General features: G+C 41.8%; 1 protein-coding gene across 2 annotated transcripts in view; it reads left to right on the top strand.

Annotated features, from left to right (window-relative positions):
* The window catches only part of MRPS6 (mitochondrial ribosomal protein S6), a 73,620-nt gene extending 64,267 nt beyond the window's left edge, over positions 1 to 9,353 (top strand). For both annotated transcript variants that reach the window (XM_037904608.2, XM_043538265.1), the window contains one exon: positions 8,764 to 9,353. In XM_037904608.2, coding sequence (XP_037760536.1) covers positions 8,764 to 8,944 — 181 coding nt within the window. In that variant the 3' untranslated portion in view covers positions 8,945 to 9,353. The remainder of the gene's footprint in view (positions 1 to 8,763) is intronic.
* Positions 9,354 to 16,570: the final 7,217 nt, after the last annotated feature.

Genomic DNA, 16,570 nt, shown 5'->3' with positions numbered 1-16,570 from the left:
ACAGTAGTTGGTTTTAAGTGTCACAGCTCCATCTCTCATTCTGCCAAAGCTGTTTATGAAGGAAACTAAAAGGCTACTATGAGTGGTGTAGGTCAGTGCTACTCAAAGTGGTGGTCTGTGGACCGGTGCTGGTCCATGAGCCATCGACTGCCGGTCTGGGCGCACATTGGAAAAAAAAAAATTGCCGGTCCCCCACATCAGATAGCTTGAGAAGCATTGGTGTAGGTGGTATTATGTCTAGTAAGAAGAGACGGATAGGACAGAATTCTGAATCTTTCGAAGCCTTGCGTGGTGGTTTTATGTGACTCTTGGTAAAGCTAACCGTTCAATTGATTGCTTCCCTTTGTTTCCAGATGCTTGTGGGCTTGGGATGTATGCTGAATCCACTAACCTTTGGCCTCCTGGCTGGTAAACAGTGTGAGAACTCCGACAGTAAAACATTCATAGTGTAGGCCACATTTTAGCAGAGATTTTCCATGGGAAACAGTCTCCTCCCAGTGACCATCATATGAACCACCTGCCTTCCAGTTATAGAGGCATAACATCCCTGTGCCAGCTACGGGGAGTGTTTACATGAAAAAGTAACATTAGGAAATTATATAATGGGTTTTCGCTTGTCTCGAGTGTGTTTTTTTTTTTCTTCTAGTAGGGTAAAACAGTAATTATACTGTCTGCTTTTGCTCTTTGCTTCAGCTCCCCCTCCTACCCATTTTGTTTTTCTCAATTGGAAATATTGTAGAGAGCCAGCACAGGGCGACCCTGCCAGCTCTTAACAATCCCACCAAAAAGTGCTCTATGGTCCACAGACCATAGTTGGAGCCCACTCTGTTTTACTGAATATTGTTTTTCCATCTAGTTAATTACATTTTAAAATACAAGTAAAATATTCATGTGCAATATATAATAAAGCTGGGTTTGACTGAGAAACATGGCACAAAATCATACAGTATAATGTACATGACAAGCAGCTAAGGTACTTAGCGAGGTTAATGTAATGCCTTTACTAAACGGAGAGGAGTCAAACAGGAAAATATTTATTCAGAGGTTAATTGTAGGGCAGTTGTTTGTTGTGTGGATCCATAGTGCTACCATGTCACTCTTCAGAGAATGCTGTTGGTATATGAGGGGCAAACGAGTATTTTAAGAATACCCGGGGCGTTGCCAGGTAATGGGAATTTTACAGCCAACTGATCTCTACTTATTTCAGTGTTTTGCTTTTTCAAAGCCCATAAGGGATTTAGACACACAATTGCCATTAAACTTAATGGAAGTTGGGTGTCTAAATCCCCTAGGCAGCTTTGAAGATCTCAGCAGAAGTGTAAAGTTACCTTGATCTTAGTAAGCAAACTGTATTTACTGTGAAGGAGTATATTGATGGTGGGGGCAACACTTGAACTGGTACAAATTCAGGGCTGTGTCTTCCTCTTAAATTTACCTCTGTGCAATCTGCTGTGTCCTTGAAAAACATCTCTTGTGCAAACATTGTAGCAGTAATAGTTTTCCCAGGAAGTTGGGTGGTGTTCACCTTTATGTTTCAGGGTATAACTGAGCCTTTAAGTTTAAGTAATGGTGAGAAGATAGCTAGCAATTCATATTAGTGTATATTTTGAGAGCTAGATGTATAAAATGTATCCTGAACTGAAAAACAGCTCTTTTGTAGCCCATGTGATGGGTGAAATATTGCTTACCTTTCCTAAATACCATTTCTTAAATTTAGGAATAGTTGCAGCTTTCTGTATTCCTTTTTGTTTTTAATCATATAACTTTCTAATCACTTACAGTATCTGACCTTTATGATAAAGATATGTCATTGGGGGGCCAAAATTATACATAAGGTGAAATCCTGGCTTCATCGAAGACCATGGGACTTCTGCATTGACTTCAATAGGAACAAAATTTCACTCTTAATACCTGTAATTTCTGGTACTGTATGTTTTCCCCCTAATGTTTGGTGGGGTTTTTTTAGGCAAATTATGGCTTTTTAAAAAAAGAATTAAAATTTGCTTGTCCAAAGGATAACCACAGCTCTGAACTGCTGGAAGCATGTGAGCTCTTAGTACGCTTTAAACATTACAAAAACTATAAATTTCTATGTGCGTGTTGGGGTAAATTTAGGAAAAAATTCGACTAAATCATTGCTGTATTGGTGTTTTAATGTAAAACTCGAGGACACTACTAATATTTAAACCTGTGGTATTGTTTATGAGAGCCAGTACATGTTGATTTGAGCACAGGAATAGGAGCCAGGAATCCAGAGTTTTAGAATCCTTCCTCTGACCCTGTATCTCTCTGTGTCCTAGAGAAGGTCAGATTTGTTAGTAGAGATGTTTTTTGTGAAACAGCACTGAACATTTTAAATTCAGTTTATCACTGTGTAACAGAAAGGTTGGGTCCAATAAAGATCTTGCCTCACCCACCATGTTTGTTTGTTTTTTCTATAATCTGTTTGGAATTCAGTAGCTTTCTTAGCTCTGTCCACACACTCTCTGTAGAATTCATTTAATTTATTTGTGCATTCCGCTGCAAACCAAGCATAATTTTGGTGATTCATAATAGATACCATGTGCCATTTGCCAGCTTTTTTCACCTTGTTGTTTTCCTCCTTTTCAGGTTTAATTTTGAAAAGGTAGCAGTCCTCATTTATTTGCCCACATGCCACTCAATCTTTTTTTGTTTTGATGTTTATTCCTACATGTCTCATCAGCCTATTTGTTTTCTGACACAGCAAATTCAGATCTTGCTTTTCTTGCTATATTGGCGCTCAGATACCATGGTTATGATTGGGTATAAGAAATGGAATCGAACACCTAATAGAACCCAGGACTAGAAGTCAGGAAACTTAGGTTGTATTTCTTGCTCTGCTGTTGATTCACTGTGTGACACTGGGAATATCATATGGACTGCCTTCTGAGAAGAGGATTTCAGCTTGAATAGCTCACCTGAGCTTTGGGGAGCTCCTTATAGTGGATCTGCTCCATAGCTGTTACTCCAGCCTCCCGAAGTAGTGTGACTAGCCTCTCTACCCCTAGCATCCCCTCTTCTGTGGAGGAAGGACTACAGGATACACACAGCAGTGGGTGGCTCTGTCCCCTCCTCAGGGGATAGGATTTGCTCCTTTCATGTCTCTGTACCTCAATTTCCCAATGTGTAAACTGGGGATAATTCCTCAGAGGAGTGTTTTAACAATTTTAATGTTCTTGAAGTGGCTCAGATATTAGAAGCATTATTGTGCAAATGCCAGGTAGTGTGTTGTTCAGGGTTTCCTGCTTCTGAGTACTATGTATTTGGAGGCTAGGTGCTGTCCTTGTACAACTTATTTTTAAACAGGCAGCTTATTACAGAACAGTATTTCCATTTGAGAGGGAGGGGTTGAATCCTTATTCACTAACCCATACCATCTGGATGTAATTTTATTTATGCTGATTTATAAGAGTAAAAATAATGAGTGTCCATCAGAATTCTCTGGGAGCCTTTATAATGTTTAAAATCCAGAGTGACAAAAAACAAACCTATAATGTGACCTCAGGCCTCAGTGGGGTGCTAATGCTAACGTCTAACAATGGTATTTCAAATGTCAAAATTAACTATTTCACTTAGGTTAGTTTTGGCAGAAACATCCAGTAACTCTCATTATAACGTCACCCCTCTTGTCCTCCACTCTGAATCCTGATGGACACTCCCATCCTACCTGTAGATTAGAGCCTGCACTCTCTCCGACCCCCTCAACCTCTCCATTACGGAAGCTTACTTAGGGCATGCCACGGCAGCGCTTTAACATGGCTGTGTAGTTGCAGCGTTCGGTGGGGTGTTTTTTCACACCCCTGAGTGAGAAAGTTGCAGCACTGTAAAGTGTCAGTGTAGACAAGCCCCTAGATTTAAAGCTCCTAAAGAAAAGAGGAGTCCTAAAGCATGAGGGCTAACCATATCTAACATTCTCTCCTTTGCAGCATGTGGAAACTTTTTTGGGTAGCTAACCAGATTGCTGACCACTCAACCTCTTTCAGTTCTTCCCTTTCTCTCGGCTCTCAATCATAGTACACTAGGCTGAGAGCTATGTCCCAAGAAGATTTAAAAGCAAGCTTTGATCTAGGAGCTTCTCATGTGTCATCTAAGTCAAAGTACCCATTTGAAAACAGAGATGTGGGTAATTTTTGGGCTAAAGGTTGAAATAATTCTTGGCCTGCATATATAAGAAATGAAATCTCGCTACTTTAAGGTGCAAAAGGAGACCCCCTTCCTTTGATAGCACTGACATTTCAGCAGATAAAGGTTCTGCTGTCCTTTATTTAAATTACCCTTCTATTTACCATAGAACAGGGTTACAAAAATAACTGGTCTCGCAGTGAATCAGAGTGGAATTTTCCTGTCTTTCTCCCTGATGACTTTGCTAACTCCTAGAGAGTTGAAACTCCATTTTCCAGCTGTGCGTGCAAAAAGAGACTGTTTATCTCCTATATTCCTTGTTATCATCCTCTCAGCCTTGCTGGGGTTTTATTTTGGTCACCTGACAAAGAGTAGCTGCAATATTTGTGTGTCTGTTCACAGCTGACTGCTTTAAACGAAGAAAAACGTGAGGCTGCTGTGTGCACGATTGAACTGTAGGTTTAAATACCTACATCTGTATTCAGATACACATCTCTGACTAGCTACCTTTGTCTTTATGGGCAGGGTTCCAGATCAGCTCGTGAATCGCAGCAGCCTAACATGGTTTTGTTTTGTTTTTTTTTGTTTAAGCATAATTAAATTAATGGAAACAAAAGGCAAAAAGACTTGTTATTCTCCCCCCCCCCCGCCCCGTTTATAGATCAGAGCAATTACTGCTTTCTTACGCTGAAGGAAGGATGGTTGGTATTGTTTCTAAATTGCATTCTCCCAACTGCTGCATTTTTGTGTCTTCAGCTAAAATATCTACTCCGTGAAAAAGACACAGACGTGCTGGAGCAGCTCATCCTTCCCATCCCCCACTTCTCCTTCGTTTATCAACAGTGCGTCAGTGGAAATTTCCACTGTCTGCTTATGTGTGAGAGACCACAAAGCAGTAAACCTGCCTTTGGAAGAAAAGCTATTGCAGTTTTAGGAGCACAGTAAAAAGCAGCACACAACTTGCATTTAGAAATGGAATGAAATTCTGTAAAAGCAAAGCCAAAATAGCATGGAAAAGTGGGGCGGTTCATGAATGAATGTTGTTGCTAACTGCTAAAGAGCATGCAAACCTTGATGTAGTACGATCTATTAGAACTTGCTTTCCTTTCCTTTTTGGTTGGAACTATGAAAGGATTTCAGGGTCCTGCATCTTTGCTGTGGTAGTCAATATCTTAACTGAAAATAGGATTTTCCTTCCTTGGCCATGCACATCCTTTGGGAAACGTTAGAGTTGTAATTTATTCCACTATTGTTAGGCTTTACCCATTGTTTTTTTATATAAAGTCTAAAGTATGTGACTTCTCTTACTCACTGAAGATAAGACAGTATTAAGACATTTCTGTTTTTCCAAATGTATTGGGCCCTATCCTGCTCCCCATTGAAGTCCCTGAGACTTTGCAATTAGGCCTCATTGTAGCATTCATGAGAGGAGTAGTTTCACATAACTAGTCCTGTTGAAGTCATGGGGTGTAAACTGTCATAGTTCCACCTGACCTCATGCACTGAGGATCTGCCCCAAGGGGACTAGTTGCTTCAGTACAGACTACAGGATTGGGTCCCTTAAGTAGTATCATGGGAGATTTTGCCATTCAAGCCTAATACAGGGAAATTCAGGACTTTAATTTAGTTTTCCAAATTGCAGCACTTCTGCTACAAAAGGTTATTAGTGTCCATTGCTGCACATTCATTTAGGGGCTGGGAATGCTCAGTTAAGGAAATCCTCCTTTATTGTTTTCTCCTTGTGTGCAGCATTCACCTCTGTGCAGCAGGCCAGCGTAAGACCTTTGCACCACTTATGTCCCACCTTTACCCTTAAAAGTGGCATATAGGATATGTCTACACTGCAGCAGGGAGCGAGCATCCCAGCACAAGTAGACAGACTTGTGTTAGCTCTGCTCGAGCTAGCATGCTAGCCGTAACAGTGCGGACAATGCAACACGCAGCTACTCGAGTCCAAGGCTGCCCGAACCCCAGGGTCCAAGCTCAGGTGACTACCCCAAACCACTTACCTGCACTGCAACCTCCAAACTGCTATTTTTAGCGCACTAGCTTGAGCAGAGCTAACATGCCTCTATCTACCTGGGCTGGGAGGTTCGCTCCCAGTTGCAGTGTGGGCAGACCCATAGCCTTTGTGCTGCCCCTCCGTAGTGGGGGAATTTTGTTCTCTCTCTGTGTGTCATACCTGTTGATGCTCATGGGACTTCCTCTCGCAGGTATTTAGATTGGAGGAGTTTGTTTTCCTCATATGTCATAATATGGAAAACATAAAGAACTTTTTGTTGTTGACACATTCTCTGCACTCTGTATTCTGATGTATATGTAGGCCCAGTTTCTCATCTTGGGTGCCTGGCACTTGTTGCATAGCTCAGCATTTTTGTGAGTGTGCTGTGATGCATTGTGTACACCTGAAATTAGATTACATTAGAATCTGGCCCTTACTGTGGGGAAAAAATACTACATGTCAGATATAATTTCCAAGTAAAACTAACTGGTACAGTTGGCCTCTGCTTGTTTTGAGTATGGATTGTTCTGGGTTTTATGTAGGGCCCTACCAAATTCACAGTCCATTTTGGTCAATTTCACAATCATAGGATTTTAAAAATCGTAAAGGTCATCATTTCAGGTATTTAAATCTGAAATTTCATGGTGTTGTAATTGTAGGGGTCCTGACCAAGAAAGAAGGTGTGTCTGTGTGTGTGGGGGGGGGTCACAAGGTTATTGTAGTGGGGGTTGTGGTACTGCTACCCTTGCTTCCATGCTGCTGCTGGGCGACCAGAGAGCAGTGGCTGCTGGCCAGGATCCCAGCTCTGAAGGCAGAGCTGCTGCCAGCAGCAGTGCAAAGACAAGGATGGCCTGGTGTGGTACTGCCGAGCTGGGTCCACAGTCAACGACTGCCGCTCTCCAGCCACTCAGCTCTGAAGGCAGCAGCGCAGAAGTAAGGGTGGCCTGGTATGGTATGGTATTGCTGGCGGAGCGCTGCCTTCAGAGCTGGGTGCCCACCCAACAGCCACTGCTCTCTGGCTGCCCAACTCTGAAGACAGCAAAGTAGTAAGGGTGGAAATACTGTAACCCCCCTACGATAACCTTGCAACCCCTCCCCCCCCCCGCAACTCCCTTTTGGGCTAGAACCCCCAATTTGAGAAATGCTGGTCTCTCCCATGAAATCTGTATAGTATAGAGTAAAAGCACACAAAAGACCAGATTTCACGGTGGGAGACCAGATTTCACAGTCCGTGACGTGTTTTTCATGGCCGTAAATTTGGTAGGGCCCTAATTATATGTGAAGAAAATATGGTTCCCCTTTGTGGCTGACTCGTTTTTGCATTCTACTGAGGTATACTTCAGAGAGAGCAGTTGTCTTTACTCACATAGCTTTAATAAATGCAACTGTACAGAAGTTTTAAAACAAAAAGCTAAATGGGAATTATTGTGCGGTCTACTGTATCTTTAATGAATGCTGCAGTTGGAAACTGGCTGCTCACTGTAATCGTCTAATCTTTATTAGGACTTCTGAGAGACAGATGAGACTTCCTTTGTACTGTACTGTAGTTAAAGCCTTACCAAAAACAAACTGGTGGATTAAAAATCCTCACAACTACAAGTTTATTTACAATGCCAAATTGCCATCTATTTCTTATCTTTCAACATGAATATGATGGCTGCAGTAAAATCACTCAAAATATGCAAGAGCCGTGGACCTCGCTCTCTGAAAAAATTTGAGGATATGGGAATTGTCTGAGGATTTATTTCTGAACACGGAAATACAATATCCAGTTGTATTCTCTCCTCCAAAATGGGACTAGCATATGTTTGGAAGAGCAATAGACCTTACCATTCGCTCTATCCCACTGGAGTTTAAAAAGATTCCTTCAAAATGAAAAGTGAATTAATAGAACAAGATCCAACGCGTGAGTTACTTGACTTAATGAGTGACTGCAGAAGTGACATAGGGGCCTTAAATAGAAATGGAGTGTCCTCAGTTTTCAGAAGTTAAAACATGTCACTAATGAATACATGCTCGTTTGGGCTAGCTCCAGCTCGCTCGCTCTCCTCCCTCCCTACTTCCTGCTGCTATTTTAAACTTCCACTCAGTTATAAAGTAGTATTGGGATGGACGAAATATTGCCCATATGATATTTAAACTTTAGATGTTTGACACTGACATCTGTTCGTGAGTCCATTCTCCACATGGCAAGGATCCCTGAGGAGAAATGCATTGAATTCAAGGAGGGAAAGTGTACATTTTGTTTAACTCAAATAAATATGCAACTTCTAAATGGTGTAAAAAATACTATGTATGTAAATGTATGGAGTAAGTAGAGGCAGACCCCTGATTCCAGTTTGAGTGCACAAACAAGAAATGGTGCCCTGTGAATAGGAAAGATGCACACTTCCATTGTTTTCGGTTGTGTAGCTCCATATAAATTGACTTACCTGTGTTTTAAATCCATAATGTTACTGAGCTTTGTTTTAAAAAAGTTCAAAAAACAAAATATAAGGTATTCCTCGTAGATAATTTGGAGTTTGATTTTACAATTCCAACAGAATGATGGTATGAATAAAAGCTTTTGCAGTGCATATATCTTATTTTATTGTATCTGTGTGTGTTTTCCATTACAGGTATTTTTTGGTAGACTTTGATGGCCCACCTACGATTGTTTCAACGATGATGGACCATTTAGGGCGTGATGTTGATGTAATTAGACCTACTTTTTTAAAGCATCCAGTATCAAAGACAGAAGAATGTGGTGGCATAATCCCAGTCAACTATGAAGATAAACTATATACCAAGAAAAAATGAGTATCCAAAAGATCATATCTGAAACCTTTTTATTTTAGCCCTGCTTTCGGATACAACTGTGGTCATAATTTTTGTCTACGTACAGAGTCATCTATTGTAGTCATATGGCATCTGGAGTTAATGTAATCTTTAGCTTTCTTTTTTGTTGTAAATTAAATAGTTAATTTGTATTCTTATGTTAATAGTTGATGACTAGTCTGAAAATTGATTTGCTTTCCTCGTAAAGCATTACATCTGATGAAGTTCTGTCTACCCATCAGGAGACTAAAAATAGCAATTTTTTTTTCAGTAAAATTACTTCAGACTTTGTACACAGTAGATTAAGAAAGCTCTGTTCGACAATGTATACTGTATAGCGGTATGATTTTTTTTTATTTTAAACAAGATAATAAAGGTGATTTGAAATAAACTTTGTTTATTGTTGAAGACTATAAAAGGTGCGGGGAAATTTTACACTTATACCCTGCCCAAGGCATTCTAACCTACTCTTCTGAATATAATCACAGGGGGCTGGTCTAAGTACAAATAAACACTGTCTATGGAAGAAGGTAGATACTTCCAGATGGCAGTTCCGAGAATGACAGGACTAGTGTGAGCAGAAAAATGCAAGATATTGTCCTTTGTTTTACTATAAGATGGAGCCACCTGACACTTTACATTTAGAAACATTTCAAACAAAATAGACTAATTTTTTGGCTTTCCCCTATTCCTGTACTGATGGAGAAAACAGGGGGAGACATGGTAGGTATTAACACTAGAGTATTACCTGCTGGGGGTCCTCTATGACTGTTAGATCCCTGAGGAAATCCCCATTTCTTCCTCCCCCCATTTACCCTGTCCTTTCATTGCATCCACCATCTTTCCCATCAAGGAGACAAGCTGTGGTTTCCTTCTAAAGTCCATAAACACTGTTGCTTACTTAGCTAGAGAGGACACTCCCCAACTGGGCATGCTGCATCTGGAAACCCTCCTCCTCCTCCTCCCTTCTCTTCCCCCTTCCCCCCCCCCCCCCCCCCCCGGCAACCCTTGCTGAACTGGAGATCAAGAGACCAACCCAGGAACTGAACTCTGATTCCCACAGGACTTTCGAGGGGTTTGTTAGTGATATTGCTCTGCAAGTGCTCTTCTATAAGGAAAGAACAAATTTGTTATCTTGCTCCCGGAGTCTGTAGAGTTTCACTTTTTCAAAGGTGATGCTGTAGCCATAAGAAGTTTGATTAAAAATGGTGAAAGATAAGAACAAATTCTCCTTTTATTTAAAAAAAAAAAAAAAAAAAAAAAGGGACCAGCAAAAGGGGAGAAAAAGTCATCATCCCGCTATTCTCCCCACAACCACAGATTCCTACAACAACGACAAGAATGTCTAATCTAACATAAGGCAGAATCTCCTTCATACAGCCACCTTTTCAAACTATTCAACCTTTTGCACATCCAAGAAACCAAAAAGGGAACACAAATAAGGAGATCCCTTCCTGTCCTATCGTGTCCAGTCCCTGTTATCATAGGCAACCATTCCATGTAATCCCATTTATAAATTTGAGTTCCATCTTAAAACTAGGTAGCTTGTTTGTCCCCACTACACTATACTTGGCTGTGAACACACTTTAACTTTCTTTGGCAGGTCACTATCAAATGTTCCTTGCTGTAGAATTTTTTTTTTTTTTATTTAAACAATGCATCGGTTTGGATCTGGTTTAATAAAGCTTTCCCTTAGGCTGGGATCTTGTGTTCTGTGTTTTGTTGTAACAAAAAAGGCAATTGCAAGTTTCCCACCTTGCAAAATGGGGCAGAGAAGAATGCCAATAGAGCCAGTATGTATATAAACGTAGTAAGGTTGCTTTTATCCTCTTGCCTTTTGAGAGTATAGTGTAGAAATGTAAAATCTGATTTCGTACTAGTTTTTGTTTCAATCCCTAGCTTTTAGGTACATGTTCAAAAAGAATACCCATGAGTGCTTAATATTAAGTGCATGCATAAGCCATGGTAGGGTTGGGGCCTCAGAAAGGTCAGACTTTCGTACCTCTTCCTTTTGGAAGGCCCGATCCCGCTCTCGTAAAATCAATTGCAGAACTCTCAGGGATTCCAAGAAGAACCGGGGGATTGGGACCCAAAGCAACTGGATAGTGGAAATATCTCAAGGCTCTTTGGGAGACAGTATGTAGAAACCCGACTATCCCAATAATAAGGGGAAAGGTGACCATTATGCCACAAAACAAGGTTTAAGGAGATGTTCAAGGTATTACTGTCTAATGTGCTCCTTTCAACTACCACTAGTCCCTGCAGCTATAAAGAGGATTGATTTAAAAATCCTATTACTCTTCAGAATAGAAATATTGACCATAAACCTACAATACCAAGCAAAGGCAAACTTTTTCTGGACCCATGCATGCCTAAATAAGCGTTTGTGCTTTATTAATCACAGGCTTTGTGTGTAAACAGTCAACTAATTAAAAAGCTGGTTCACAACAGTATGTACCCATTTCTTCATAATTGATGCTTTCCAGTATGAACATTATGGTTTTTTGGGTTACAAATATAGCTCAACCCAGCCTGTGATCCAGACCTGTAGTTAGCTATTCTGGGAAGCTAGTATGTAACTGGAACCTTTGGAGTGGACGTTCACGTACACCAAAAAACTCGCTTACACTCAGGTAATTATGGTTTTCAGCAAATTGACCAATGAGTCTGCCATATGAGAAACTTGGATAGTAACTCAACCCCGAGTGAACATAAATGTCCACTTGTAGTGTCAGGGAAATCTTAGCCTTCTGGTAATAAGTTTGGGTACAGTGTCAGTTGCCTTTTGTGATAGTTGAATGTTTATTCGTCTCAATGAGCTGTGAGAGACTCTTGATCTTCAGGAATACGATTTCAAGAGTGTAGAGTAAGCTGGATAGCTGACAGAATCAGTACTGCCAAACCACTTCCAAATCATTAAAATGCCAGAAATCATTGGTATGTTTAAAAAAATAATTAAACTTTATTAACTAGAGAAACAGATGTTGAAATTATTTATAGCCTTCCTCAGCTTGTGCTCTCCAAGCTTAAAGGGAAGTAGTTTTATACTCCTAGAAATAATAATTTACTTATATAGTCCCTGTGATCTGAGAATCTTGGAGCACTACACTGAGGTGGCTAAGTATTAAAATGCTGATTGACAGCTCTTCCATCAGCTCAGCAGTGGTTCCCTTTGGCTATCTTAAAGTCAGATAACAAGTATGCATATATGGTTTCAGGGAGCAGACCCTAGGTCCCCTTGTTCTGTCTTAAATTGCTTCCTTGCTTCTTTGCTGACATTCTCTCTCACTCACACATCCACCCACTCACTGAATCTTGCACCTCTGGGAGTTCCTTCAACATCATGACTTAAGGCCAAGTTTTCAAAGGGGCCTCGCCACAGCCTCCGCTTTTGCACCTGTAAGTTTGTGCATGCAGTGATTTAGTTCTGTAGAGCCAGAATCATGCATTTTCCTAGCATCAGACTGGCCTGTACAAATTCTATTTGGTGGTGGTGTGAACTTAAAGGCCTTTGATCCGCAGTGCCAGCAGAACAACATTATTCTGGAGATTAATTAAGCATTCTAAAGGGATTATCATGCTCCCATGCTCCCAACCACTCTTCTGCTTAAAAGGAACAAAATGTCAAGTGTCAAAGCTGTTGCCTGACTTGGTTGTGACAAAAGCACGTGGATACAAAAATTTTGTATTGTTTCAAAAGTCTTCCAAGGAATAATTTAAAATGACCACTTTTACACTGCTGCTGGAGTCTGTGTAGTCCAGAGTCTTAGGTATCATCTGTCATTGGTGATATGAAGTGATGCAGTAGTCCCAGGATAGTGAAGGGGTGTTAACGGACCACTTCACCTTGAATGGTCCCTTGAAATATGTGTTAACCTGACATATTGTTAACTAACAAGCTGTTCCACCTTGTCTTTAGCTGTGATGCTCGTTTCCCAAACCTGAAGAAGGGCTCTGTGTAAGGGCTTGTCTACACTAGAAACGTAAGTCAACTGATGTTAGGTCAACTTTTTTGTGGTGGTCCATGTCCACTCTACCCTCCTTGGGTCGGTGGTGCACAGTCTCACTAGAAATGCTTCCAGTGACTTAAGAGGGAGCAGGGTGGGGAGCTGAGAGCCTGGGTCTCAGCTCCCGACCAGGAGCCTGGCTGCCTCCCCCCGCGCTGTCGGATCCCTGCTGCCAGGAGCTTGGCTGTCCCCTGGGCTCCCTGCTGCAGCCAGGTTCCCAGCTGTGAGCTCTGTGCTCCGAATCCAGGCGGCTCTTGGAAGCCTCGGTGCAGCCACCGGGCTCCTGGCAGGAAGTGGGGAGCGGAAACCTCTGGGCAGCTGGTGGGAGGCTTTGGGCAGCCGCTAGGCTGTGCCTGCCCAGCTTCCCACTCCCAGCTCTGAGCCAGGCTGAGCTCCCTGTTCCCTGTGGGGAGCCCAGCGGCTGCCCAAGGCTCCCGTCTCCCCACCGGGAGCCCGGGAGCTGCCTGGACTCCAGGTGTGGAGCCCTCTGCCGGGAGTCCAGCTGTGTCAGGGAGCCAGGAGCCAAGGGGAGCAGCTGGACTCTTGACAGTGGGGAGCCAGGAACCTCCAGGCAGCTGCCCAGCTGGCAGCCCCCAACCAGCTCAGTGACAGCCCTGCTTTCGTGTCAGTTTCATGGCTCCAGCTGTGAAATTGACAAGAATGACAGCTAACAGCTGTTGTAAGTAACCCAGTGTCTACACACACATTGTGTCGCCCTAACTACACCGACATAAACTCTGCACCCCTTGTGGAGATGGAGTTATTATGTCGGTGTAGTAGGGCACTTACATCGGCGGGAGCAAGGCTGTAGTGTGTACACTGACATAATTTGGTAAGCTGCCTTATGTTGACCTAACTCTGTGATGTAGATGAAGCCTAAGCTTGAAAGCTGGTCACTCTCACCAACAGAAGCTGGTCCAGTAAAATATATTACCTCACCCACCTTGTCCCTGGCATTGGTGATGTCAGTTTTCTTGTCACAAGTTTCTAACCTTCTGTTTTGAAAAAAGCCTTCTAAATTTAAAGCCATCCCTTAGAAGCATAGTTTGTCACAGAGATTTTTCCTGAGAATTCATCAGTCATCAATATTAATATCCTGCTGCCCTTCCACTCCATCTTAGAATGGCCAAGCATTTTCATTATTGCCATTCCTAAACAGTTTCTAAAAAATGATGCCAAGCTCCTAAATAGCATTAGTTTGGCTTAAAAAATCATGAGGTTTTTTTTTTTTAAAGTGGGGTTCTTTTCATTTGCCTTCTGCTTTTCAGTCTTGAGCAGTCACTTTTTCAAGCTTCTTTGTGCATCCAGGATGGCTGGAAACATAATTTTTAAAGGAAAGTTGAGATTCTCACATAATCATCTGACTCCAAGAGCTGGAGCTTTAAGAAAAACACCAAATATAATGAATGAGGCTCATGGAGGTTGGCAACAATGCACCTCTCTCTCTGTGAAGAGGGGTGGAAAGGTTCCTTCCCCACTCTGAACTCTAGGGTATAGATGTGGGGACCTGCATGAAAACCCCCCTAAGCTTATTTTTACCAGCTTAGGTTAAAACTTCCCCAAGTTACAAACTATTTTACCTTTTGTCCCTGGACCTTATTGCTGCCACCACCAAGCGTCTAACAAATATAACAGGGAAAGAGCCCACTTGGAAACTTCTTTCCCCCCCAAATCCCTCCAAGCCCTACACCCCCTTTCCTGGGGAAGGCTTGATAAAAATCCTCACCAATTTGCATAGGTGAACACAGACCCAAACCCTTGGATCTTAAGAACAATGAAAAAGCAATCAGGTTCTTAAAATAAGATTTTTAATTAAAGAAAAAGTAAAAGAATCACCTCTGTAAAATCAGGATGGTAAATACCTTACAGGGTAATCAGATTCAGAACACAGATTCATAGATTCATAGATATTTAGGTCAAAAGGGACCATTATGATCATCTAGTCTGACCTCCTGCACAACGCAGGCCACAGAATTTCACCCACCACTCCTGCAAAAAACCTCTCACCTATGTCTGAGCTATTGAAGTCCTCAAATTGTGGTTTAAAGACTTCAAGGAGCAGAGAATCCTCCAGCAAGTGACCTGTGCCCCATGCTACAGAGGAAGGTGAAAAACCTCCAGGGCCTCTTCCAATCTGCCCTGGAGGAAAATTCCTTCCCAACCCCAGATATGGCAATCAGCTAAACCCTGAGCATATGGGCAAGATTCACCAGCCAGATACTACAGAAAATTCTTTCCTGGGTAACTCAGATCCCACCCCATCTAATATCCCATCACAGGCCATTGAGCCTATTTACCATGAACATTTAATTACCAAAACCATGTTATCCCATCATACCATCTCCTCCATAAACTTATTGAGTTTAATCTTAAAGCCAGATAGATCTTTTGCCCCCACTGCTTCCCTTGGAAGGCTATTCCAAAACTTCACTCCTCTGATGGTTAGAAACCTTGGTCTAATTTCAAGTCTAAACTTCCTGGTGGCCAGTTTATATCCATTTGTTCTTGTGTCCACATTGGTACTGAGCTTAAATAATTCCTCCCTCTCTCCAGTATTTATCACTCTGATATATTTATAGAGAGCAATCATATCTCCCCTCAACCTTCTTTTAGTTAGGCTAAACAAACCAAGCTCCTTGAGTCTCCTTTCATAAGACAAGTTTTCCATTCCTCGGATCATCCTAGTAGCCCTTCTCTGTACCTGTTCCAGTTTGAATTCATCCTTCTTAAACATGGGAGACCAGAACTGCACACAGTATTCCAGGTGAGGTCTCACCAGTGCCTTGTATAACGGTACTAAAACCTCCTTATCCCTACTGGAAATACCTCGCCTGATGCATCCCAAGACCGCATTAGCTTTTTTCATGGCCAAATCACATTGGCGGCTCATAGTCATCCTATGGTCAACCAATACTCCAAGGTCCTTCTCCTCCTCTGTTACTTCTAATTGATGCATCCCCAGCTTATAACTAAAATTCTTGTTATTAATTCCTAAATGCACGATCTTACACTTCTCACTATTAAATTTCATTCTATTACTATTACTCCAGTTTACAAGGTCATCCAGATCCTCCTGTAGGATATCCCGGTCCTTCTCTAAATTGGCAATACCTCCCAGCTTCGTCTCATCCGCAAACTTTATTAGCACACTCCCACTTTTTGTGTTGCAGTCAGTCATAAAAAGATTAAATAAGATTGGTCCCAAAACCGATCCTTGAGGAAGTCCACTGGTAACCTCCCTCCAGTCTGACAGTTCACCCTTCAGTAGGACCCGTTGTAGTCTCCCTGTTAACCAATTCCTTATCCACCTTTCAATTTTCATATTGATCCCCATCTTATCCAATTTAACTAATAATTCCCCATGTGGCACGGTATCAAATGCCTTACTGAAATCTAGGTAAATTAGATCCACTGCATTTCCTTTGTCCAAAAAATCTGTTACTTTCTCAAAGAAGGAGATCAGCTTGGTTTGGCACGATTTACCTTTTGTAAAACGATGTTGTATTTTGTCCCATTTACCATTGACCTCAATGTCCTTAACTACCTTCTCCTTCAAAATTTTTTCCAAGACCTTGCATACTACAGATGTCAAACTAACAGG

The sequence above is a fragment of the Chelonia mydas genome, chromosome 1, assembly GCF_015237465.2.
Source record: "Chelonia mydas isolate rCheMyd1 chromosome 1, rCheMyd1.pri.v2, whole genome shotgun sequence".
Lineage (NCBI taxonomy): Eukaryota > Metazoa > Chordata > Testudines > Cheloniidae > Chelonia > Chelonia mydas.
Note: the sequence above shows the minus strand (reverse complement) of the source record. Positions and strands in the feature narration are given on the sequence as shown.